The sequence below is a fragment of the Triticum urartu genome, chromosome 3A (genome assembly GCF_056163025.1).
Source record: "Triticum urartu cultivar PI428250 chromosome 3A, HENAU_Tu73, whole genome shotgun sequence".
In the NCBI taxonomy this organism is placed as follows: domain Eukaryota; kingdom Viridiplantae; phylum Streptophyta; class Magnoliopsida; order Poales; family Poaceae; genus Triticum; species Triticum urartu.
The window spans coordinates 78,787,539-78,814,681 of NC_141875.1; the positions used below are offsets into that span (position 1 = coordinate 78,787,539).

At 47.0% G+C, this 27,143-nt stretch overlaps 1 protein-coding gene across 1 annotated transcript; it reads left to right on the forward strand.

Annotated features, from left to right (window-relative positions):
• Positions 1-23,821: 23,821 nt before the first annotated feature.
• On the forward strand, positions 23,822-26,831 carry LOC125542961 (uncharacterized). Its single transcript, XM_048706189.2, has 2 exons — positions 23,822-26,427; positions 26,525-26,831. The coding sequence occupies exons 1-2, from the start codon at positions 23,848-23,850 to the stop codon at positions 26,570-26,572; spliced, it is 2,628 nt and encodes an 875-aa protein (XP_048562146.2). The 5' UTR covers positions 23,822-23,847; the 3' UTR covers positions 26,573-26,831.
• Positions 26,832-27,143: the final 312 nt, after the last annotated feature.

Here is a 27,143-nt window from a genome sequence, read left to right on the forward strand (position 1 = left end):
CTAATATTTTTGCTGTCATTAAGGAACCATTTGTTACAAATGAATTTCTCGATCTTGTGCCTAAAAGTTTGATAATCAATAAAAAGAAAGAAATTACTAAGGAAGGTAGATGCCTCATTGAAGAATTACCAACCAAAGATGGCAATACCTAGATCTATCCTTGCTTTTTATGCCTAGCTAGGGGCATTAAACGATAGCGCTTGTTGGGAGACAACCCAATTTTATTTTTATTCCTTGCTTTTTGATCCTGTTTAGTAATAAATAATTTACCTAGACTCTGTTTTGGTTGTGTTTTTTGTGTTTAATTAGTGTTTGTGCCAAGTAGAACTGTTGGGAAGACTTGGGGAAAGTCTTGTTATTCTTGCTGTAAAAAACAGAAACTTTAGCGCTCACGAGAACTGCTGCCATTTTTATTTGGAAAGTGATATTTAGTTAATTATTTTTGCAGATGATTAATAGATAAATTCCTCACGTCCAGCAATTTATTTTAGAATTTTTGGGGTTTCAGATCTTGCGCTAGCTACAGATTACTACAGACTGTTCTGTTTTTGACAGATTCTGTTTTTCGTGTGTCATTTGCTTATTTTGATGAATCTATGGCTAGTAAAATAATTTATAAACCATAGAGAAGTTGGAATAAAGTAGGTTTAACACCAATATAAATAAATAAATAATGATTTTATTACAGTACCTTGAAGTGGTCTTTTGTTTTCTTTCGCTAACGGAGCTCACGAGATTTTCTACTTTAAGTTTTGTGTTGTGAAGTTTTCAAGTTTTGGGTAAAGATTTGATGGATTATGGAACAAGGAGTGACAAGAGCCTAAGCTTGGGGATGCCCATGGCACCCCCAAGATAATCTAAGGACACCTAAAAGCCAAAGCGTGGGGATGCCCCGGAAGGCATCCCCTCTTTCGTCTACTTCTATCGGTAACTTTACTTGGAGCTATATTTTTATTCACCACATGATATGTGTTTTGCTTGGAGCGTCTTGTATTATTTGAGTCTTTGATTTTTAGTTTACCACAATCATCCTTGCTGTACACACCTTTTGAGAGAGCCATACATGATTTGGAATTTGTTAGAATACTCTATGTACTTCGCTTATATCATTTGAGTTATATAGTTTTGCTCTAGTACTTCACTTATATTTTTTAGAGCACGGTGGTGGAATTGTTTTATAGAAACTATTGATCTATCATGCTTCACTTATATTATTTCGAGAGTCTTAAATATCATGGTAATTTGCTTAAATAATCCTAATATGCTTTGTATTCAAGAATAGTAAAAACTTTCTTATGAGTGTGTTGAATGCTATGAGAAGTTCGATGCTTGACAATTGTTTTGAGATATAGAGATGGTGATATTAAAGTTGTGCTAGTTGAGTAGTTGTGAATTTGAGAAATACTTGTGTTAAAGTTTGTGATTCCTGTAGCATGCACGTATGGTGAACCATTATGTGATGAAGTCGGAGCATGATTTATTGTTTGATTGTCTTCCTTATGAGTGGCGGTCGGGGACGAGCGATGGTCTTTTCCTACCAATCTATCCCCCTAGGAGCATGCGCGTAATACTTTGCTTTGATAACTTGTATATTTTTGCAATAAGTATATGAGTTCTTTATGACTAATGTTGAGTCCATGGATCATACGCACTCTCACCCTTCCACCATTACTAGCCTCTCTAATACCGCGCACCTTTCGCCGGTATCATACACCCACCATATACCTTCCTCAAAACAGCCACCATACCTACCTATTATGGCATTTCCATAGCCATTCTGAGATATATTGCCATGCAACTTTCCACCGTTCCGTCTATTATGACACACTCCATCATTGTCATATTGCTTAGCATGATCATGTAGTTGACATCGTATTTGTGGCAAAGCCACCATTCATAGTTCTTTCATACATGTCACTCTTGATTCATTGCATATCCCGGTACACCGCCGGAGGCATTCATATAGAGTCATATTTTGTTCTAAGTATCGAGTTGTAATTGTTGAGTTGTAAGAAAATAAAAGTGTGATGATCATCATTATTAGAGCATTGTCCCAGTGAGGAAAGGATGATGAAGACTATGATTCCCCCACAAGTCGGGATGAGACTCTGGACAAAAAATAAAAAGAAGGAAAGAAAAGAGGCCATAAATAAGGAGAAAAGGCCCAAATAAAAAAATGAGAGAAAAAGAGAGAAGGGACAATGTTACTATCCTTTACCACACTTGTGCTTCAAAGTAGCACCATGATATTCATGATAGAGAGTCTCTCATTTCGTCACTTTCATATACTAGTGGGAATTTTTCATTATAGAACTTGGCTTGTATATTCCAATGATGGGCTTCCTCAAAATGCCCTAGGTCTTCATGAGCAAGCAAGTTGGATGCACACCCACTTAGTTTCTTTTGTTGAGCTTTCATATACTTATAGCTCTAGTGCATCTGTTGCATGGCAATCCCTACTCACTCACATTGATATCTATTGATGGGCATCTCCATAGCCCGTTGATACGCCTAGTTGATGTGAGACTATCTTCTTCCTTTTTGTCTTCTCCACAACCACCATTCTATTCCACATATAGTGCTATATCCATGGCTCATGCTCATGTATTGCGTGAAGATTGAAAAAGTTTGAGAATGTCAAAAGTATGAAACAATTTCTTGGCTTGTCATCGGGGTTGTGCATGATTTAAATACTTTGTGTGGTGAAGATAGAGCATAGCCAGACTATATGATTTTGTAGGGATAACTTTCTTTGGCCATGTTATTTTGAGAAGACATGACTGCTTTGTTAGTATGCTTGAAGTATTATTATTTTTATGTCAATATTAAACTTTTATCTTGAATCTTTCGGATCTGAATATTCATACCACAATTAAGAAGAATTGCATTAAAATTATGCCAAGTAGCACTTCACATCAAAAATTATATTTTTTATCATTTACCTACTCGAGGACGAGCAGGAATTAAGCTTGGGGATGCTTGATACGTCTCCAACGTATCTATAATTTATGATTGCTCCATGCTATATTATCTACTGTTTTGGACATTATTGGGCTTTATTATGCACTTTTATATTATTTTTGGGACTAACCTATTAACCGGAGGCCCAGCCCAGAATTGCTTTTTTTTGCCTATTTTAGGGTTTCAAAGAAAAGGAATATCAAACGGAGTCCAAACGGAATGAAACCTTTGGGAACGTGATTTTCTCACCGAACATGATCCAGGAGACTTGGACCCTACGTCAAGAAATAAAGGAGGAGGCCACGAGGTAGGGGCGCACCTACCCCCCCCCCAGGTGCGCCCTCCACCCTCGTGGGCCCTGTGGGAGTCCTGGATTAGGGGGTCTCCGGACAGCCGGACTATCTCCATTGGCAGGACTGTTAGACTATGAAGATACAAGATTGAAGACTTCGTCTCGTGTCCGGATGGGACTCTACTTGGCGTGGAAGGCAAGCTAGGCAATACGTATATGGATATCTCCTCCTTTGTAACCGACCTTGTGTAACCCTAACCCTCTCCGGTGTCTATATAAACCGAAGGGTTTTAGTCCGTAGGAAAACAATCACAACATACAATCATACCATAGGCTAGCTTCTAGGGTTTAGCCTCTCTGATCTCGTGGTAGATCTACTCTTGTACTACACATATCTTCAATATTAATCAAGCAGGACGTAGGGTTTTACCTCCATCAAGAGGGCCCGAACCTGGGTAAAACTTTGTGTCCCTTGCCTCCTGTTACCATCCGGCCTAGACGCACAGTTCGGGACCCCCTACCCGAGATCCGCCGGTTTTGACACCGACATTGGTGCTTTCATTGAGAGTTCCTCTGTGTCGTCGTCGTTAGGCTTGATGGCTCCTACTATCATCGATAGCGATGCGGTCCAGGGTGAGACTTTTCTCCCCGGACAGATCTTTGTATTCGGCGGCTTTGCACTGCGGGCTAATTCGCTTGGCCATCTGGAGCAGATTGAAAGCTACGCCCCTGGCCATCAGGTCAGATTTGGAAGTTTGAATTACACGGCCAACATCCGTGGGGACTTGATCTTCGACGAATTCGAGCCGCAGCCGGGCGCGCCCCACTGTCGTGATGGGTATGACCTAGCTCTACCGCCGAACAGTACCCCAGAAGCCGCGCCCGCATCAGCTCCGACCCTTAGCTCGGAGCCAGCTGCGCCAATCGAGGATGGGTGGCTAGACACCGCCTTAGGGGCTGCAGTCTCGACGGCGATCGAGCCAAACACCAGCAAAATCCTCTGCGCAGCCCGTGACTCCAAGGTGCCGGACTCTCTTCCGGAACCCGAACCATCCGCACCCCTGCCAATCGAATCCGATTGGGCGCCGATCATGGAATTCACCGCCACGGATATCTTTCAGCACTCGCCCTTCGGCGACATTCTGAATTCACTAAGGTCTCTCTCTTTGTCAGGAGAGCCCTGGCCATATTATGGCCAACAGGATTGGGATGTGGACGACGAAGAAATTCGACGCCCACCCACCACCCACTTAATAGCCACTGTCGATGACTTAACCGACATGCTCGACTTCGACTCCGAAGACATCGACGGTATGGACAACGATGCGGGAGGCGAAGAGGAACCACTGCCCACAGGGCGCTGGACGTCCACTTCATCATATGACGTATACATGGTGGACACACCAAAAGAAGACGACGACGAGGAATGGAAGGACGCACCGAAGGCTTATTCCCTCGAGAAGCAGTCAAAGCGGCGGCGCAAGCGCCGCCCCAAATCACGCCTCGCCAGAAATAACGATAACACAAACCTGGCGTTGGAGTAGGGCGAACCACTGCCGGACCATGACAATATGGAGAATCAAACCGAACAAACCAATTCTGTCAAAGATAATAGTCCGGACGACACAATGCCGGACAGGCACCCGGAGCAGTAGAATGCCCGTCAAAGGCTTGTCGCCACCGCAAGGAGTCTGAAAAAGCAGAAGCAAAGGCTCAAGGCTGCGCAGGACACACTCCAAATCAGATGGAGTAAAGTACTCAACACAGCAGTGAAGTACGGCGACAATCGCCCCACCAAGAGCTACCCAAATCGGAAGTTGCTACCTGAATTCGATGAGGAGCCTCAGACCCCTCACAACCAAAAATCAAAACAGCCACCTGGCCGGATAGACGACCTCACGGCCAACATAGAGCGGCAAACAATGCCACCCACGAGACAATACGCGATTCACGCGAGGGCTTGCACCAAAAGGACAGCGCAACTAGATCCATCTATGGACCACGCAAGCGCACCCCAGCATACGATATAACACAACAAACATCCGAACAACGCGGTACACCCAGATACAGGGGTGCCGCACACCCCATATGTTTCACCGATGAGGTGCTGGATCATGAATTTCCAGAGGGATTCAAACCTGTAAACATAGAGTCATACGACGGAACAACAGACCCTGGGGTCTGGATCGAGGACTATATCCTCCACATCCATATGGCTCGAGGATATGATATCCACGCCATCAAGTACTTACCACTCAAACTCAAAGGGCCAGCTCGTCGTTGGCTTAAAGGCCTCCCCGAAAACTCCATTGGAAGTTGGGCAGAGCTTGAAGACGCTTTTCGGGCAAACTTTCAAGGGACTTATGTCCGACCTCCGGACGCGGGTGATTTGAGTCATATAACTCAACAGCCCAGAGAGTCAGCCCGAAAGCTTTGGAACAGGTTTCTCACTAAAAAGAACCAAATTGTCGACTGCCCGGACGCCGAAGCCTTGGCAGCTTTTAAGCACAGCATCCATAACGAATGGCTTTCCCGACACCTCGGCCAAGAAAAACCGAGAACAATGGCAGCATTAACAAGCCTCATGACCCGCTTTTGCGCGCGTGAAGACAGCTAGCTAGCCTGATGCAGCTCCAGCGACCCCAGTACATCTGAAGTTAGAGATGGAAACGGGAAATCACGGCGCAACGGCAATAACAAATGCCGGAATAAAAGAGACAGCACGAAGAGCACGGCAGTAAACGCCGGATTCAAAAGCTCTCGGCCAGGTCAGCAAAAGCGGCCCCCTAAAGGCGCCAGAGACGAACTGTCCAGCCTAAACAAAATTCTGGACCAAATATGTCAGGTCCATAGCACCCCTGGCAAACCAGCCAATCATACCCACAGAGAATGTTGGGTCTTCAAGCAGTCCGGCAAGCTCAACGCCGTACACAAGGGGGAGGATACACCAAGCGAAGATGAGGATGAGCCTCTCAAGGAAGACACTGGGGAACAAAAGAAATTTCCATCAGAGGTCAAAACAGTAAACATGTTACACGTGATCAATGGAAGAAACAAAACGGCACTCCCAGAAAAATACGCCCGAAGGCCTATCACCGCGGAGTCCTGCCACTAGTCGTCTCAACCGATCACTTTCGACCATCGTGATTACTCAGCAAGTATCCGGCGTGCAGGATGGGCTGCCCTGGTATTAGACCTAATAATTGACGGATACCACTTCACACGAGTCCTGATGGACGGTGGCAGCAGTCTAAACCTGATATACCAGGATACAATCCGCGAAATGGGGATAGACCCAACAAAAATTTGCCATAGCAATATTACCTTTAAAGGAGTAACGCCAGGCCCAGGGGCTCATTGCACGGGCTCCCTGCTACTAAAAGTTATATTCGGCTTCCCCGATAACTTCCATAGCGAACATTTAACCTTCCACATCGCTCCGTTCCAAAGTGGCCATCAAGCACTACTCGGACGCGAAGCTTTCGCTCGCTTTAACGCAATACCACACTACGCTTCCCTCACACTCAAGATGCCCGGTCCACGTGGCATCATTACAGTGAACGGAAGTATTAAGCGATCTCTGCGCATCGAAGAGCGTGCGGCTGCCCTAGCAGCCGCACACTAAAAACGACCTCACCAACTAAAGCATGTAGCAAGTCGTCACGACCTCGGACACGGTTAGAAGAGTCCGGGCAGCTATATGCAATTTATACCAGATCAATGATCACACCCCTATTACAAATACAAGGGGCTCAACGTGCGCAGACAAGTGGCAATTCTTACTTACCTTGAATTATACATGATTTCTTTAAAAAAAACTATCTTTTTGCACGACAGCATTTTCACCTAAGCTCCTCTCTTTTACAGATAATCATCGTGCTACACCCGTCCAGGATACGGCACAACAAAGACACAGGCGCAGGCGTGCAGCAGGGACCCGCTCCAAGGATTCTTTTTAGATTAAGACCCTGCGTAAACCTTTTTTACTGTCTCTTGTTGATACATATCCACCGAATTCTCAGCACAGTTGAGAAGGATGCTGGCGTCTTGGCATGTGGCCACGTCAGAATAATGCACGTACCTGGACACAAGGGGCTTCTTACGAAGGGCACTATTTAGGCCCGGTTTATACCATAAAGACCGAATGCCTTAGGGAGTGTTCGGCGTCACGAGTTTGGCCTTATATGCATCAGCTCCGAATCATTGTCTTTGGTCAAATGTTGGGTTTGCCCGGCTCCTGTGTTTTGGTGCCTTATGTTCCACTTTACCGGCTAAGGTAGCACCAGGAGAACTACTGCGATTGTGCCCTAGTTCATCCGGACGAGCACCTCAGTAGAGAAAGCCGAAAACTGACTGTCATGATATAGCGTGAGACTGGTCAACCACTCGGTGACCTATCGGAATGTTAGAATTCCTCCGCCTTAACGAAGGGCCGTTTTCCGGCCAGGCATGTACGCACCCCGCGATCGGGAGAGTGCGGAGCCACCAGGGGCTATCTAGTAGCCCCACTGTCAAACTACTATCGCTAAGTGAAAGTGTTAAAGCATTATAGTCCGGTTGCCTCGCTCGCTATGCTATCACCTCCTTAATAGGACCAAGACATTGGGTTAAGTGTGAACACGTGTTTTTTGCGAGCACCCCCGCATTTTATGCGTGGGGGTTGAAGCCGACGGCTGCAATCTTTCAGGTTATACACAGGTATACATAAACGGCCTCACAGGAGGCATCATACTACTTTCAGGCAAAAGTATAAAAATAACCTTATAAAAAATTCATAAAAGCATTGTGCTTACAATGAGAATACATATCACTCAAACATAATATTTTTCGAGCACTGGGCCTCTATCAAACGAGCACCCTCGAGAACCTCCTCGAAATAGTGCTCGGCAACCACCCGGCCTATGGCCGATCCCTGCGCTGCAACAGTGGTAGCGTCCATCTCCGCCCAGTATGCTTTAACACGGGCAAGGGCCATCCACGAGCCTTCTATGCACGCCGACGTCTTCATCGCATTAACGCGCGGCACCGCATCAAGGAACTGTTGCACTAAGCTGAAATAGTTGTTCAGCTTTGGCCTTTCCGGCCATAGCTGATCCACAACAGACCTCATGGCGAGTCCGGACAACCTATTCAGTTCGGCCCATTCGGCTAGCTGGTCAATCAATGAAAGCGGACGCTCTGGAACGTGGAATTGTGTCCAGAACAGCTTGTCCACTTCACAATCTGTCTGACCTTGGAAGTACTTGGCCGCATCGGCAGCGCTCGCCGCCAAATCCATATACGCATCGGCCAAACTCCACAGCCGATCCAGAGGGGCATACCGTGGATCTCCGAACTTCCTCTGTAACATGAAGGGTTTCCTAGCCGCAATATCCCCAGCTTCCCGCGGCTCCTCCTTCTTCGCTCTCATAGCAGAACGGGTGTCTTTGTCCGCCGCCACGGCCTTCTCAAGGTCCGTTGCCTTTGCTTGGTTTTCTTTCTCAAGGAACCGGCAACAGTCGGCAGTGTCTTTTAATTCTACGGCCATCATGGCCATCTTCTCCTGGCTCTCGCAATGTGCGGCCTTCTCGGCTTTCAACTCTTCGGCTGCCTTCAAAGCAGTCGCATTACTAATCCTAGCTTGTTCCTTGGCTCGGGCAAGTTCCGCCCGCAAGACTTCCACGGTGGTAGCTCCATCTGCAGTCACAACAAATTAAAGATACTGGCATTATGCTGCTCTCACTATGTGGCGTTCACCGGATAATAACACTTACCCTGTGCCTCGTCAAGCCTCTTGTTAACAAGCTCAATGTCGGCGTCTGCCGCATCCAGTTGCCGTTTTAATTGGGCAAACTCACTAGTCCGGCTAGCCACCGGAGCTTCCACCACCTGCACATAGAGGCAGTTTGGTTATTGCCTGGGAATATGATCCTCTGTTCGCCGCCGTTCTCGATGACAACCAGAGTCTCAGGGGCTACTATCTACACAGGGCACACCTAACATGTGCAGTACTATCACATATTATCTCACATACCTCAAAGCCTGTCAATAGACTCATAAAGGCTTCATGTAATCCGCTTTCAGCGGACGAGATTCTCTCCATCACCGTACCCATCGGCGTACGGTGCTCTTCTGAGATGGCCGCTCGCCCCACCAACTCCCTCAGAACGTCCGACCACACATCAGACGGTGTCGGACTCTTTCGTATGCTCTCTTCGGGAGCCGGACACTGGGGACTTCGGGGGTCTACGGGATTATCTTCTGGCCTCACCGGATCCGGAGAGGCCCTCCGCGACGACACTTCGGGGTCGCCCACTTCTAGAGCGGAGGAGTCCGGGGAAGGCGTTTCGCTCTCCATCATCTCTGGAAGAAGATCCCCCGAAGACGAGCTCATTTGAGAGGGGCTGAGGCCCGAACTGCAAGATATATGCGGTGGTTATTTTCTCAAAGGAAAAAGGTAGCATACCCTTACTATTAAAATATGTTGGATCACTTACGACTCGTTGGAGGGTTGATCCCCCCGCGGACTCTGTGCGGCAAAAGCACCCCCCAAGGTAGGACCCTCAGTGGGAGACCTCTTCTCCCGTTTGGAGGCTTCGGCTTCCGGATCCTCGGAAGCAGTCCTTTTCCTCCCCCGATCGTCCTCCTTCGTGGGGACGCTCGTTCCCTCGGTTGGAGCGGATAGCGATGGGGGCCCGCGTCCGCCCGTATTATCTCCCTCGGTATCTTCCTTCAAGGGCTCCGGGCAAGGTGCGAACTCGAGCATCTTCTCCAATACCGGATTTTCCAAACCCTCAGGGAGGGGGGCCAAACACCGAATCATCTTCGCCTTTGTTAGCCAGTCCTGGTCAAAAAGCAAACTCTCAGAAATAACTTCGAATAAAAGACAGCATGTTTGGCTAGAGGATTTCTTACTTGTTCGGCGGCGTGGTTACTGCTCAGGCCCACGTCCTTGGTGATATCCGGGCATTCCACTTGAGGTCCGAAGAATGACTTGTACATCTCCTTGTGCGTCAGGCCGAGGAAACTTTGAATGGCACGTGGTCCCTCTGGGTTGAACTCTCACAAGCGCAGGGGCCGGCGTTTGCAAGGCTGGACTTGACGAACCAGCATAACTTGTATTACCGCAACCAAATTAAAATCTCCCTCGAAGAGATCTCGGATGCGGCTTTGCAGTATAGGCACGTCCTTGGCTGGACCCCAGCTCAGACCCCTGCTAATCCATGACATCAGTTGTGGTGGGGGACCCGGACGGAAAGCGGGGGCAGCCGCCCACTTGGCACTTCTGGGAGCCGTGACGTAAAACCACTCCCGTTGCCATAATTCGGACACCTCTGGAAAGGAACCTTTCGGCCATGGATCTCCTGCCATCTTGCCTATTGATGCACCTCCGCACGCTGCATGTTGCCCCTCGATCATCTTCGGTTGTACTTCAAAGGTCTTGAGCCATAGGCCGAAGTGAGGGGTCACACGGAGGAAGGCCTCACACACGACAATAAATGTCGTGATGTGGAGAAAGGAGTCCGGAGCTAGATCGTGGAAATCTAGCCCGTAATAGAACATCAAGCCCCTGGCGAAAGGATCCAGAGTGAAGCCTAGACCTCGGAGGAAGTGGGAGACGAACACAACGTTCTCGTTGGGTTCGGGAGTAGGGACGACCTGCCCTCGAGCAGGCAGCCGATGCGAAACCTCGGTGGTCAGGTATCTGGCCTCCCTCAACTTCTTAATGTCCTCTTCCGTCATGGAGGAGGGCATCCATCGGCCTTGAAGGCTGGATCCGGACATGATTGAAGATCCGGAGCACCTAACCTGGGCTTTGGGTGTTAGAACTCGAGGCGAAGGAAGGGTTCGATTGAGCACGAGAGAGAAAAAGCAAAAACCTCGTCCCTTTATAAAGAGGGTGAATATCAAGCGTCCTCTCCGTAGCCGTTTAGGACTTGCCTATAATCTAGGAGTCCTAGACACGGTTGGGTTACCCACGACCGCATTAATGAGAATCCCGTAATTGGGGGAACACGATCTCCGCTTCGGCAAGACGTGTCACGAAACCGCCTCGCGTTATGTGTGGAGATGGTTAAAAGAAACGGTTCGAATAATCACCGGGCCATGACGTAACGTCATGCTGCCAAAACAAGCCAGCAAATTAGATCTGCGAAAACGTTATTCTCTCTGCGGTGGAATGTGGAATTTATTTTGCAGGGTCGAACACTATCCTTGTATTCAACTTCTTCTGTCATGTATTCGGAGAAGGAACCCGCCTTGCAATGCCGAAGACAATACTGCACACCGGACTCGTCGTCATTGAAGCCTGGTTCAGGGGCTACAGTGGGAGTCCTGGATTAGGGGGTCTCCGGAGTATCTCCATTGGTCGGACTGTTAGACTATGAAGATACAAGATTGAAGACTTCGTCTCATGTCCGGATGGGACTCTACTTGGCGTGGAAGGCAAGCTAGGCAATACGTATATGGATATCTCCTCCTTTGTAACCGACCTTGTGTAACCCTAACCCTCTCCGGTGTCTATATAAACCGAAGGGTTTTAGTCCGTAGGAAAACAATCACAACATACAATCATACCATAGGCTAGCTTCTAGGGTTTAGCCTCTCTGATCTCGTGGTAGATCTACTCTTGTACTACACATATCTTCAATATTAATCAAGCAGGACGTAGGGTTTTATCTCCATCAAGAGGGCCCGAACCTGGGTAAAACTTCGTGTCCCTTGCCTCCTGTTACCATCCGGCCTAGACGCACAGTTCGGGACCCCCTACCCGAGATCCGCCAGTTTTGACACCGACAGGCCCCCTGATGCTCCACCGACGTACTCCTTCCTCCTATATATACCTACGTACCCCCAAATGATCAAATACGGAGCCAAAACCCTAATTCCATCGCCGTAACTTCCTGTATCCACGAGATCCCATCTTGGGGCCTGTTCCGGAGCTCCGCCGGAGGGGGCATCCATCACGGAGGGATTCTACATCAACAACATAGCCTCTCTGGTGAAGTGTGAGTAGTTTACCTCAGACCTTCGGGTCCATAGTTATTAGCTTGATGGCTTCTTCTCTCTTTTTGGATCTCAATACAATGTTCTCCCCCTCTCTTGTGGAGATCTATTCAATGTAATCTTCTTTTTGCGGTGTGTTTGTTGAGACCGATGAATTGTGGGTTTATGATCAAGATTATCTATGAACAATATTTGAATCTTCTCTGAATTCTTTTTATGTATGATTGGTTATCTTTGCAAGTCTCTTCGAATTATCAATTTGGTTTGGCCTACTAGATTGATATTTCTTGCAATGGGAGAAGTGCTTAGCTTTGGGTTCAATCTTGTGGTGTCCTTTCCCAGTGATGGTAGGGGCAGCAAGGCACGTATTGTATTGTTGCCATCAAGGATAACAAGATGGGGTTTTTATCATATTGCATGAATTTATCCCTCTACATCATGTCATCTTGCTTAAGGCGTTACTCTGTTTTCATGAACTTAATATTCTAGATGCATGCTGGATAGCGGTCGATGAGTGGAGTAATAGTAGTAGATGCAGGCAGGAGTCGGTCTACTTGTCTCGGACGTGATGCCTATATACATGATCATACCTAGATATTCTCATAACTATGCTCAATTTTGTCAATTGCTCAACAGTAATTCGTTCACCCACCGTAAAATACTTATGCTCTTGAGAGAAGCCACTAGTGAAACCTATGGCCCCCGAGTCTATCTTCATCATATTAATCTTCCAATACTTAGTTATTTCCTTTGCTTTTTATTTCGCTTTTATTTTACTTTGCATCTTTATCATAAAAATACCAAAAATATTACCTTATCATATCTATCAGATCTCACTCTCGTAAGTGACCGTGAAGGGATTGACAACCCCTTATCGCATTGGTTGCGAGGAGTTATTTGTTTTGTGCAGGTACGAGGGACTCGCGCGTAGCCTCCTACTGGATTGATACCTTGGTTCTCAAAAACCGAGGGAAATACTTACGCTACTTTGCTGCATCATCCTTTCCTCTTCAAGGAAATCCAACGCAGTGCTCAAGAGGTAGCAAACGCATTGAAGTTGAGGGCAACATTAGCGTGGGCCATTTGATCTACAAGACATATTGTAAAGATATTTTAGACTAAGTTCATGATAATTAAGTTCATCTAATCAAATTATTTAATGAACTCCCACTCAGATAGACATCCCTCTAGTCATCTAAGTGACACATGATCCGAATCGACTAGGTCGTGTCCGATCATCACGTGAGACGAACTAGTCATCAACGGTGAACATCTCCATGTTGATTGTATCTACTATACGACTCATGTTCGACCTTTCGGTCTCTCGTGTTCCGAGGCCATGTCTGTACATGCTAGGCTTGTCAAGTCAACCTAAGTGTTTCTCCTGTGTAAATCTGGCTTACACCCATTGTATGCGAATGTTAGAATCTATCACACCCGATCATCACGTGGTGCTTTGAAACTACGAACCTTCGCAGCGGTGCACAGTTAGGGGGAACACTTTTCTTGAAATTTTAGTGAGGGATCATGTTATTTATGCTACCGTCGTTCTAAGCAAATAAGATGTAAACATGACAAACATCACATGCAAATCATAAAGTGACATGATATGGCCAATATCATCTTGCACCTTTGATCTCCATATTTGAGGCGCGGCATGACCACCTTTGTCACCGACATGACACCATGAACTCCATCATCGTGTATTCATGAAGTTGTCTCGCCAACTATTTCTTCTACTACTATGGCTAACGGTTAGCAATAAAGTAAAGTAATTACATGGCGTTTTCATTGACACACAGGTCATACAATAAATTAAGACAACTCATATGGCTCCTGCCGGTTGTCATACTCATCGACATGCAAGTCGTGATTTCTATTACAAGAACATGATCAATCTCATACATCACATATATCATTCATCACATCCTTTTGGCTATATCACATCACATAGCATACCCTGCAAAAACAAGTTAGACGTCCTCTAATTGTTGTTGCATGTTTTACGTGGCTACTAAGGGTTTCTAGCAAGAACGTTTCTTACCTACGCAAAAGCCACAACAGTGATATGCCAATTGCTATTTACCCTTCATAAGGACCCTCTTCATTGAATCCGATCCGACTAAAGTGGGAGAGACAGACACCCGCTAGCCACCTTATGCATCAAGTGCATGTCAGTCGGTGGAACCAGTCTCACGTAAGCGTATGTGTAAGGTCGGTCTGGGACGCTTCATCCCACAATGCCGCCGAATCAAGATAAGACTAGTAAGGGTAAGCAAATTGAACAAATCATCCCCCACAACTACTTTGTGTTATACTTGTGCATAGAATCTACGCATAGACCTAGCTCATGATGCCACTGTTGGGGAACGTAGTAATAATTCAAAATTTTCCTACGTGTCACCAAGATCAATCTAGGAGATGCTAGCAATGAGAGAGAGAGGGAGTGCATCTTCATACCCTTGAAGATCGCTAAGCGGAAGCGTTACAAGAACGCGGTTGATGGAGTCATACTCGCGGCGATTCAAATCGCGAAAGATCCAATTAAGCGTTGAACGGACGACGCCTCCGCGCTCTACACGCGTACATGATGGGGACGTCTCCTCCTTCTTGATCCAGCAAGGGGAGAGGAGAAGTTGAGGGAGAACTCCGCAGCACGACGGCGTGGTGGTGGTGGAGCTCGTGGTTCTCCGGCAGAGCTTCGCTAAGCACTACAGAGGAGGAGAAGGTGTTGGAGGAGGGAGGGGCTGTGCCAAGGAAGGGGTGCGGCTGCCCTCCCACCCCCTCTATTTATAGGGTGAAGGGGAGAGGGGCCGCCACCCTAGATGCATCTAGAGGGGGGGCCAAGGGGCGAGGCTTGCCCCCCAAGCAAGGTGGGAGGCGCCCCCTCCCCTTAGGGTTTCCAACCCTAGGCGCCTTGGGCCCTTGGGGGGCACCAGCCCACCAGGGGCTGGTTCCCTCCCATATTCAGCCCAATTAGTCCCCTAGGGTAGGTCGCCCCACCCGGTGGAACCCCCGGACACCTTTCGGTGGTCCCGGTACAATACCGATAACCCCCGAAACTATTCCGGCGACTGAAACTGGACTTGCCATATATAAATCTTCACCTCCGGGCCATTCCGGAACTCCTCGTGATGTCCGGTATCTCATCTGGGACTCTAAACAACCTTCGGTAACCACATACAATTTCCCGTAACAACTCTAGCGTCACCGAACCTTAAGTGTGTAGACCCTACGGGTTCGGGAACCATGTAGACATGACCGAGACATCTCTCCGGCCCATAACCAACAGCGGGACCTGGATACCCATGTTGGTTCCCACATGTTCCACGATGATGTCATCGAATGAACCACAATGTCGGGGACTCAATCAATCCCGTATACAATTCCCTTTGTCCATCGGTATGTTACTTTCCCGAGATTCGATCATCGGTATCCCCATACCGCGTTCAATCTCGTTACCAGCAAGTATGTTTACTCGTTCCGTAATGCATGATCCTGTGACCAACTCCTTAATCACATTGAGCTCATTATGATGATACATTACCGAGTGGGCCCAGAGATACCTCTCCGTCATACGGAGTGACAAATCCCAGTCTTGATTCGTGCCAACCCAACAGACATTTTCGAAGATACCTGTAGTGCACCTTTATAGTCACCCAGTTACGTTGTGGCGTTCGATACACCCAAAGCACTCCTACGGTATCCGGGAGTTGCACAATCTCATGGTCTAAGGAAATGATACTTGACATTAGAAAAGCTCTAGCAAACGAACTACACGATCTTGTGCTATGCTTAGGATTGGGTCTTGTGTTGGGTTTCGTAGTAATTTCAAAAAAATTCCTACGCACACGCAGGATCATGGTGATGCATAGCAACGAGAGGGGAGAGTATTGTCTACGTACCCACGCAGACCGACTGCGGAAGCGTTGACACAACGTACAGGAAGTAGTCGTACGTCTTCACGATCCAACCGATCAAGCACCGAAACTACGGCACCTCCGAGTTCGAGCACACGTTCAGCTCGATGACGATCCCCGGACTCCGATCCAGCAAAGTGTCGGGGAGGAGTTCCGTCAGCATGACGGCGTGGTGACAATCTTGATGCACTACAGCAGCAGGGCTTCGCCTAAACTCCGCTACAGTATTATCGAGGACTATGGTGGCAGGGGGCACCGCACACGGCTAAGGAATAGATCACGTGGATCAACTTGTGTGTTCTAGGGTGCCTCTGCCTCAGTATATAAAGGACTAGAGGGGGGAGGCTGGCCGGCCAAGGTGTGGCGCGCCAGGAGAGTCCTACTCCCTCTGGGAGTAGGATTCCCCCCCCCCCCAATCCTAGTTGGAATAGGACTCCTTGAGGGGGGAAAGAGAGAGGGGGGGGCGGCCACCTCTCCTAGTCCTAATAGGACTAGGGGGGAAGGGGGAGGCGCGCGGCCACCTTGGGCTGCCCCTTTCTCCTTTCCACTAAGGCCCATCAAGGCCCATATGGTTCCCGGGGGGTTCCGGTAACCTCCCGGTACTCCGGTAAAATCCCGATTTCACCCGGAACACTTCCGATATCCAAACATAGGCTTCCAATATATCAATCTTTATGTCTCGACCATTTCGAGACTCCTCGTCATGTCCGTGATCACATCCGGGACTCCGAACAACCTTCGGTATATCAAAATGCATAAACTCATAATATAACTATCATCGAAACCTTAAGCGTGCGGACCCTACGGGTTCGAGAACAATGTAGACATGACCGAGACACGTCTCCGGTCAATAACCAATAGCGGGACCTGGATTCCCATATTGGCTCCTACATATTCTACGAAGATCTTTATCGGTCAGACCGCATAACAACATACGTTGTTCCCTTTGTCATCGGTATGTTACTTGCCCGAGATTCGATCGTCGGTATCCAATACCTAGTTCAATATCGTTATCGGCAAGTCTCTTTACTCGTTTCGTAATACATCATCTCACAACTAACATATTAGTCGTAATGCTTGCAAGGCTTATGTGATGTGCATTACCGAGAGGGCCCAGAGATACCTCTCCGACAATCGGAGTGACAAATCCTAATCTCAAAATACGCCAACCCAACATCTACCTTTGGAGACACCTGTAATGCTCCTTTATAATCACCCAGTTACGTTGTGACGTTTGGTAGCACCCAAAGTGTTCCTCCGGCAAACGGGAGTTGCATAATCTCATAGTCATAGGAACATGTATAAGTCATGAAGAAAGCAATAGCAACATACTAAACGATCGGGTGCTAAGCTAAAGGAATGGGTCATGTCAATCAGATCATTCAACTAATGATGTGACCTCGTTAATCAAATAACAACACTTTGTTCATGGTTAGGAAACATAACCATCTTTGATTAACGAGCTAGTCAAGTAGAGGCATACTAGTGACACTCTGGTTGTCTATGTATTCACACATGTATTATGTTTCCGGTTAATACAATTCTAGCATGAATAATAAACATTCATCATGAAATAAGGAAATAAATAATAACTTTATTATTGCCTCTAGGGCATATTTCCTTCATCTTGTCCATCACATCATTCTCCTAATGATATGATCACGTTATCAACGACATCCAATGTCCATGCTTAGGAAACCACAACCATCTATTGATCAACGAGCTAGTCAACTAGAGGCTCACTAGGGACATGTTGTGATCTATGTATTCACACATGTATTACGGTTTCCAGTTAATACAATTACAACATGAACAATAGACAATTATTATGAACAATGAAATATAATAATAACTATTTTATTATTGCCTTTAGGGCATATTTCCAACAAACGTCGTCGTTGTCCATACCGTCCACTCCTTCCTTGTAGAGATTTTTCCCTCTTCTATAGGTTGGATCTCCCTCCACAACAAATGGATCTGCCATGGGGACGAGCGGGGTAGGGGTTGTTGTTAGCACCGAACAATCAAATAATGATATTCTAACTACATAAAGTATTATTCAATAATGAAAAATAAATTTAGTACTTCAAGAATAAACATTTGGTATGGCACTACTCAATTAAAGTTTACATTTGTAAAGTAATGTTTTAGGTTTGAAGAGATAATATCAAAGTGACAAGGCTTAGAGAAGATTGTTCGATTGTAACTACACATGCATGTTGGAAAACTAAACACCGCCGGTTCGTATTCTATCATAGATAAAAAAATGTTAACATCTATCTCCAAACCAGAAACACATCGATGCCCTTATTTGTCATCACATATGTACATGCGAGGGAGGAGTATATCATGAAACTCAAGGTGGAGTTAGGCTGACCATTTGGCTGAACTAACATCATGGGCATATTAAATGGTGCAGTTCATCTATTTCTTCATTCAAGAACACTAAAGAGTGTGTCGGCAGTAGTTGAGTTAGAGAGGCATTTAGGGGAGAGAGTCGGATTGGACTTGCTGCTTGGTAGGTGTGTGGAGATGGGGAGAAAGCTTCAAGAAAACTACCCAATACACACAAATCAGCTCGTCCAATCAAGCTAACTCGAACCAGCACACACAAAATCAACTCGTCTAATCAAGCTAACTTAAAAAAGATGTTCATATCTGGGAAGATTGAGGCCTTGTTTGTTTGGGCCTTTACTTCTACTTTTGCAGTTTTTCCACTTCGCCAAAAAGCAACAAAAAAACTCCTAAATGAGTCTTTTTGCTTCGGCTTTTAGTTTATATCATCATATAACAATATTTATTCATAAGCCAAAAGGCAAAGCAAAAAAGGCCCAATTTAGGAGGGTTTGTGGCTTTTTTGTCAAAGTGAAAAAGCTGCAAAAGCAAAAGCCCGAACAAACATGGCCCAAGAGGAAGGAAAGAACCCACCTATGGCGCAAATGATGTTGGACAGGGCGCGGGCAGTGGCACATGCAGTCATTAGGTCGATCCTTGGGCATAGGGCATCTGCTATCATAGCCCGAGAAGGCGGGGATCACGGGGCTTCGAGAGAGGTACATATAGGGGCCATGATCGAGAGGCTCAGAGCCGGCAGCAGCGCACGAGTCTCCGGCTGTGAGCCTGCGACTGATTGTGAAGGCTTGGTCGGTGGCATTGCAGTACGGAGAGAGAGGGGTAGAGATAAGAATCCAAGAACACCGTAAGTGTTGTTCGGATCTCGGTGGAGATTAGTTTTTGAGGGAATCAGTGGGGATTTTATTGGTTCAGGCTGCTCAAGAGAAGTTTGTCCTCAATTAATCATAAGAGGAATGGTCATAAGATAACGTGAGCAATTACACTGGGGTGGAAAGTTGCATCGTGTCTCACGTGTGCGCACATAATGCATGCATGTATACATGAGGAGAATTCCTGATGTGGCTAGATGATGTGAGAATTGATAGTGGTGGGATCAGCTTCTAAAAAATGTAAGATTAGCTTCGTTTAAAGTCATATTTTGTAAACTTTGACTTTATAAAAAAATTAACATTTACAATATCAAGTCAATACCATTAGTTCCATCATTGAATATACCCTCACATCATATTTATTTATACTGTAGATGTGAACATATAGTTTCTATAAACCCAGTCAAACTTTACAAATTTTAACTTCACACAAAGCTAATATATTATGCAGAGCGAATAAATATGGACGGGGTGCTAAAAATGTCATATGAACATCTTAGATGTTTAGGTTTTGAGTTGTTCATATGGTCTCACACCTCAAATCTACTAACACATTTTCACCTACTAAGGTTGAATAAACAGGTCTCAAAAAAACATTTCTAAAGTTGAGTACACACATGTACAAGTCGTATGTTTGTGAATTAATATCCAAACACCAATAAATTCGTATATTTAAATTAGAAAATGTCAAAGGGCACTTAAATAATTAGGTATATTAGAAATCAATTTCAATAATCAAGAAATGCGATGTTCGATATGATTTACATTTGTTTAGATAGTCTGCTTTAGTTGTTCATGTCGATTAGATAAAATATTCAATCTACTAGTGCACAATGTTCCCATGTAGTTTCAAAAAAATCATGTACTTGTTGCACAAAAAAGAGTAAAGCAACAACATAATTGAGATCTAAATATGAATAAAATCTATACCTACTATTAAAGGGAATAGGTATTCTTGGTTTGGTTTAGTCCTTTACGTTTGGTTTACACATGTTAAACGATCTGGGCCAGTTACTTGTATGTTGACGGGCCTTTTATGGGCTTTTATAGAGAGACCGCGAAAAATAATTGGGTCAAAATAAATTAACATTATGGGAATTGAACACAAGACCTCCTGTCTATCTCTTAGATGTAACAAACAAAGACTTATGCACCTTTCATATTTACTAATCCCAACTCACTCTAAATATACGAGTGGCAGTCATCATGTTTATTTATTTATTTTTTTGCGAGAAAAGGAGTTGATATTAAAACAGCCAAATTACTAAAAGGTCCACACAGAAAAGAAAATTACAACCAAGCCCCTCTGCAACCTGACTACGCCAGCGCCGTGGACGAGCCGGTGACGCGCCATTCGCTGCTGCTCGCTGACGCCTTGGATCGAAGCAGCCCCCGGGCGAAACGGGAAGTCTCCGATCAACGGTCCCTGAGGACCTGCATTCTTGGTTTGGTTTAGTCCTTTACGTTGGTTTACACACGTTAAACGATCTGGGCCAGTTACTTGTATGTTGATGGGCCTTTTATGGGCTTTTATAGAGAGACCGCGAAAAATAATTGGGTCAAATAAATTAACATTATGGGAATTGAACACAAGACCTCCTGTCTATCTCTTAGATGTAACAAACAAAGACTTATGCACCTTTCATATTTACTAATCCCAACTCACTCTAAATATATGAGTTGCAGTCATCATGTTTATTTATTTATTTTTTGTGAGAAAAGGAGTTGATATTTAAAAAACCAAATTACTGAAAGGTCCACACAGAAAAGAAAATTACAACTAAGCCCCTCTGCAACCCGACTACGCCAGCGCCGTGGATGAGCCGGTGACGGGCCGTTCGCTACTGCTCGCTGACGCCTTGGATCGAAGCAGCACCCGAGCGAAACGGGAAGTCTCCGATCAACAGTCCCTGAGGACCTACACCCATGGCCGTCGTCGTCGTCGCACCGCTCGACATCGCCTTCCTTCTCCAGATCCTCAGCCGCCGGAATCGCCATCCCTCGATCTCCGGCACGGGGGAACCGTGCACGGCCTCTCCACCGAGCAGTGAGCACGAAGAAAGGAGCTGGTCCACCAGGGAGCTCCACCGGAACTTCGTGGTTGAAGGGGAGACCAACACCTGCGAAAAGCCGATCCAGTCGCACCGCCGCCTCCACGACGCCACCGGCTGGCTCCCTAGGCACTCCTACACTATGTACACGCTGCAAATCGGGCCTCCCCCGTCCTCCCGCCGCCGGAGCGTCCGGCGGAGGGCGAGGGAGCCGCCGATTCGGCAATGACGAGGTGGAGAGCCCGGGGTTCGCACAAATCGCCCTTCGTTCCTGTAGATGGGGAAGGGTGAGGTCCAAGGCTCATGTTTAGGGAGAGCTAATTAAGCGAATGAGCTAATAAAGGAAGGATTGTAGGCTTAAATATAATATTTAAATGAATGTGGCTAATTAAACAAAGGATTATGAGTAAATCGGTGGAATAACTATTAGAAAGATTGTTGTCTTAATAAATTCTACATGAAGGATTTGAGGTAAAAAGGTAGGATAATTAAAAGAAAGGATCTATAGGCCTTAATGTGTTGGGGCAATTAAATTAGAAAATGAAGGATTTGATTCCCGACTAAAACGGGTGAGGACTTCATGGTAATTAATGAAAGGATCATGCTTAAATGTCATTAAAAAAGGATTGTATTTAAATGAAATCAGTGGGACATTACGCCCCGCAAAGAAAATATGAACACGACTAAATTGCGACGTATTTTTTTATGTTCATTTTGTAGAAGGACGATGTTGCGTTGCAACATGTTCTTCATAATGAATCCGATGTTGTGGGACATTATGCTTGTGCAAAACATCAATTTTCCCCGTTGCAACGCACGGGCATATGTGCTAGTACAAAATAAAAGTAAAACACAAACCCAAAAAACTAAGGAAAATGGAAATAGAAAAATAAACAACAAACTAAAGACACACACATGCACGCACACATATGCACACACATATAAGATACATTTGCATTGAAATTAAAACACTTTAAGAATTTGAATTTATTATTAAAATGATTTCCTAGGCCAAGGAAAACAATATTCTATTTGGTTTTAAATTTGTTTGTAGAGTTTGAGTGATTTGTTCAAGAATATTAAATGCAATATACTAGCCCAAATATTCCAATAGAACCGTAAATTTATCTCTTGCCCTACGGTAAGTCATTAATGTTAATGCCTACAAAAAGGTTCACGTATTCTAAAAGAAATATTGATGACTATAAGTGTTTTTCTTATTAAAATAGATGTTTGCATATCTTGAAAAGTGGAGCATTTTTAATTCATGTTCCTAAAAGACAAATCTCATCCATTTGCTGGTTATTTTCATAAAAAATAAATTTAAAATAAGATTTGAGTCTATCATCAAACACCGATACAAAATAATAATTGCAAAGCAGATCTGAGAATACAGGTCAGAGCGTAAATAAGAAAATGAAATTAGCATGTTATATGGAAAATGGAATATAAGAACAAAACAAGGTTAAAACGAAGAAGAAGGAAAATAATGTGAAATGGAAAGATGATGCTAAAAGTAAACAGAAAGCAAAATGATAAAGAATAAGAACAAGGGAAAGATATAAGACATGAAAAAGAAAGAAGCCATAACATCGCTGCGGGAGAGTTCTGAAATTGAAACTCAATGAAATGAGCCGTGATTCGTTGATATGGTTAGGCTTGTGGTGGCTGTACCAACCTAACCTATAAGTACATGATTGATCTAAAGCCATAATAACAATATGACACGGTTTACCATTGAATGTGCACTCACGTGATGGTGTGACACATCGATACTCAATCACACACGCGCACACTCACGGGCACACACATAAACACACGCATATTTGCACAAATTTTAGTTTTGTGTGGGGGTAATGTGAGTGTGTGCGTGTGCGTGCGTATGTGACCGTGAGTTGAAATACAATGGTGAATATGTGTGCACGGGCACCCGAGTGAAGAGTGAAATCTGAAAAATAGAAGAAATACTCAAACAATTCCATATTTTTGGTGATAACAAGCATGAACAACTGTTCTACTCACATGTAAAGTTTCTCAAAGGAATGACATTCGCCTTTTTTTCCAAAAAAAATTTTGGATATACTCATCTTCAATTTTTCTTGGTTTATCTGCACCCAGGTTCCAAAAATCCATGTCCTCAATTTGGGTCCTCACAATACTTTATATGACTATTTTTTTGAGAAACAAAAACTATTTTTTGTCGAGACACCAAAACTAGCTTGAAAGTGTGAATCTGGAGCTGCAGCCTTAAAAAGGCCCATTCACATCTAGCCCACGAGACCAAGCTGGCTCCCAAAACGAAACTCCCAGCCCGACCCGCGCGCCCAGTTCGCGCCATCCCTCAAAAGGAAAAAGGAAAAAAAAAAACAGTTCGCGCCGCGCCGGCACAATTTCATCGCTAAATCGCCCCCCGAATGGACGAAACCACAAATTTCCGCGCGAACCGCATGCGCTTCCGCGGCCGGATTCGAAATTTCAAGCCTAAAATCCCCGAGACGCCATCGCGTTCCCTCTCCATCCCGGCAATCTTCCTCCCACCGCCCCCTCCTCAAATTCGTTTCCCCAAATCCCCGCGCTTGTCTCGATTCCAATCCCGGAAATTTTCGCCTCCGCCGGGATCATTTAAGCGCTTCTTCCCTCCTCGGTCAAATCACTCCGCGCCACCCCGCGAAATCACGAAGCCAATCTCAGACCAGTCCAATCTCGCCGCCCCGTCCATGGAGATCGCCGGGGACGCCGTGGCGAGCGGTGGCCGCAGCATCCGCGACCTGCCGCCGCTGAAGCGGTTCAAGTTCGTCGGCTCCAACCCCGGGTCGGCGCCGTGCCTGCCGCTGCCGGCCAAGAAGCGCGGGCTCCCGCCGCTGCCGGAGGCGGCGCCTGCCCCTGCCTGCCTTCCGGCGAAGAAGCGCGCGTATGCGCCACCGCTGGATGCCGTCTCACCGGCGTGTCTTCCGGCCAAGAAGCGGGTCCACGTGCGCCCCCCGCCGCCGGAGGGTAACGCTCCTCCTCCCTCCGTCTCGTCCAAGAAGCCTCCCCTCGTTCCGGTGAAGAAGCTCGTCGAGGTGCCGCCGCTCCATGAGCGCGTCGTCAACGCCATTCCATCCGTTCCGGCCAAGAAGCGCGTCCAGGCGCCGTCGCCCCCGAAGTACGCTGCTGCTCCTTCCCCCGTCTCGGTGAAGAACCAAGTCCAGATGCCGCCGCGCCCGGGAAGCGTCGTCGCCGCCACCCCAGCCGTCCCGGCGAAGAAGCGCGTCCAGGCCCCGTCGCCCCTGGAGCACGCCGCTCCTGCCCCCGCCGTCCCGGCCAAGAAGCGCGTCCATGCGCCGTCGCCCCTGGGATACGCTGCTGCTCCCGTCGCCGTCCCGGCCAAGCAGCGCGTCCTGGTGCCGTCGTGCCCGGAGGGCGTCGCCGCCGCCCCCTCCGTCCAGGCCAACAAGCGTGTTCCGTGGCAGTCGCCCCCGGAGGACGCTTCTGCTCTGGCCCCGGTTTGCCTCCCGGCCAATAAGCGCGTGATGTCGCAGTTCATCCCGCCCTCTTCATCTCCATCGATGAAGTCAGATGGGGCTCGCGTCGGTGCCGTCAAAGAAGTCTGTCCTCAAGGCTTCGTTGAAAGCGGCGCCGCCACCTATCCTAAGGTGGCGAATGGTGCTGAAGCGTCCAAGATGATCAACAAGCCCGACGAAGTCAAGGATCAGGTGTTCCAGAAATCCCGCAGAACCAACACTGCAAAGAGAGCTAGTGATCTGCACTGCAAGAAGCTCTCCGATGTCATCAGTGGCATGCAATCTGAAGTTCAGGCCGAAGAGCTCAAGAAATTTGAGCAAGCGAGTGATCTGCACTGCAAGAAGCTCTCTGAAGTCGTCGCTAGCATGCAATCTGAAGTTCATGCCGAAGAGCCCAAGAAATTCGAGCAAACTAGTGATCTGCACTGCAAGAAGCTCCCCGATGCCGTCACTGGCACACAATCTGAAGTTCAGGCCGAAGACCTCAAGAAATTCGAGCAAACGCTTTCTGATGTCGTCGGTAGCATGCAATCTGAAGTTCAAGCCGAAGACCTCAAGAAATTCGAGCAAACTAGTGATCTGCATTGCAAGAAGCCATCCGATGCCGTCAATGACACACAGTCTGAAGTTCAAGCCGAAGCGCTCAAGAAATTCGAGCAAACGAGTGATCTGCACTGCAAGAAGCTGTCCAATGTCGAAAACGGCGAACAGTCTGAAGCTCAAGCCGAAGTGCTCGAGAAGTTCGAGCAGACGACTTATCTGCACTGCAAGAAGCCCCCCAATGTAGTCGATGACGAACAATGTCAAGTTCAAGCCGAAGCGCTCAAGAAATTCGACCGCGCGATTGATCCTGAAATGGCAGCGCCGGCAAGCGAAAAGGAGCACATGAAGGAGGACGAAGAAGTGGCGACCGAGCGAAAGCAAGATGCTCTCGCGGAAGAAGAGGAGGACGGCATCCTCTGCGCGGTGTGCCGGAGCACCGACGGCGACCCGTCGGACCCCATCGTGTTCTGCGACGGGTGCGACCTCATGGTGCACGCCACGTGCTACGGCAACCCGCTGGCCCAGTCCATCCCGGACGGCGACTGGTTCTGCTCGCTCTGCTCCGCCGGCGCCGCGGGGAAGAAGGGCAAGCCGGCACGCCCGCCCTGCCGCCTCTGCCCGGCGAGGGGAGGCGCCATGAAGCGCACCACGGACGGCGCCTGGGCGCACATCGCGTGCGCGCTGCTGGTGCCGGAGGTGTTCTTCCGGGACCCGGACGGGCGCGAGGCCATCGACTGCTCCCTCGTGCCCGGCCGGCGGTTCACCAGGCGCTGCTACATCTGCGAGAGCAGCAGGGGCTGCGCGCTCGAGTGCTCCCAGCCCAGGTGCGACCTCGGGTTCCACGTCTCCTGCGGCCTCAACGGCGGCCTCTGCATCGAGTACCGCGAGGAGAAGGGCGGCGGCGTCGTCGCCGGCTTCTGCAGGGAGCACACCAAGCTCTGGGAGAAGGTAAAACCTTGTGATTTTCTCGTCATTGTCTTGTTTGAACTTACTTCAGCGATCTGATGTGAAATTTTTGGTTGGATTTGTGTATGTGTTGGTGCAGCAACAACTTACTGGCAAGTACAAGATTGTTTCTCGAGGGCAGCAATGACGTGGAGATGGAAGAGAAGAATCTGGCGATCAATTGTGCTATGGAGTGGTGAAGAATTGCATCTTATAACTGTCTAGGATTGTGTCATTGTTCTACAGTACTAGTATTTTTGGTGTGCCTTCTACAATCTTCAGATATGGTAGAAGATTAGAAGTGTGTCATGGCATGTACTGTAGTTACTTTGGAGTTTCATTTCCATAGTTTTATGGTGTAGTCTGTAGAAAGCATGTAGTAGTACTAGCAGTTAAGCTTCAGCTCACTTCTGTTGTTAGTAAGTTGGGTTGTTCCTACCTCTTGATTATTTTCAATAAGCAGAGTTTGAAGTCTATAGGTTGGATTAACACTCTCTAGTTGTAATTTGGTGTCAGTATATTGAAATAAGAGCATGCTGTCGTCATGCCGGGGAGCATGGGCGTTCTCTGCGCGGCATGCTGCCGCTCTACCGTGCCCTGTCCCGAGTGCGCGTGCAAGATGGACGAAGAACCTCCTTCTGGCTCCACTGGTGGCTGTCGTGCGGCCCCATGAGTGTGGCCTTCCTCGCGCTATACTCACACACCACGAGCGCCGAGGT

What these genes read in the sequence shown, in the direction of transcription:
- LOC125542961 (XM_048706189.2), top strand. Translation starts at nt 23,848, where the DNA reads ATGGACGAAACCACAAATTTCCGCGCGAACCGCATGCGCTTCCGCGGC. An exon ending in ACACCAAGCTCTGGGAGAAG is followed by an intron (nt 26,428 to 26,524) that starts GTAAAACCTTGT and finishes GTGTTGGTGCAG; the next exon opens with CAACAACTTACTGGCAAGTA.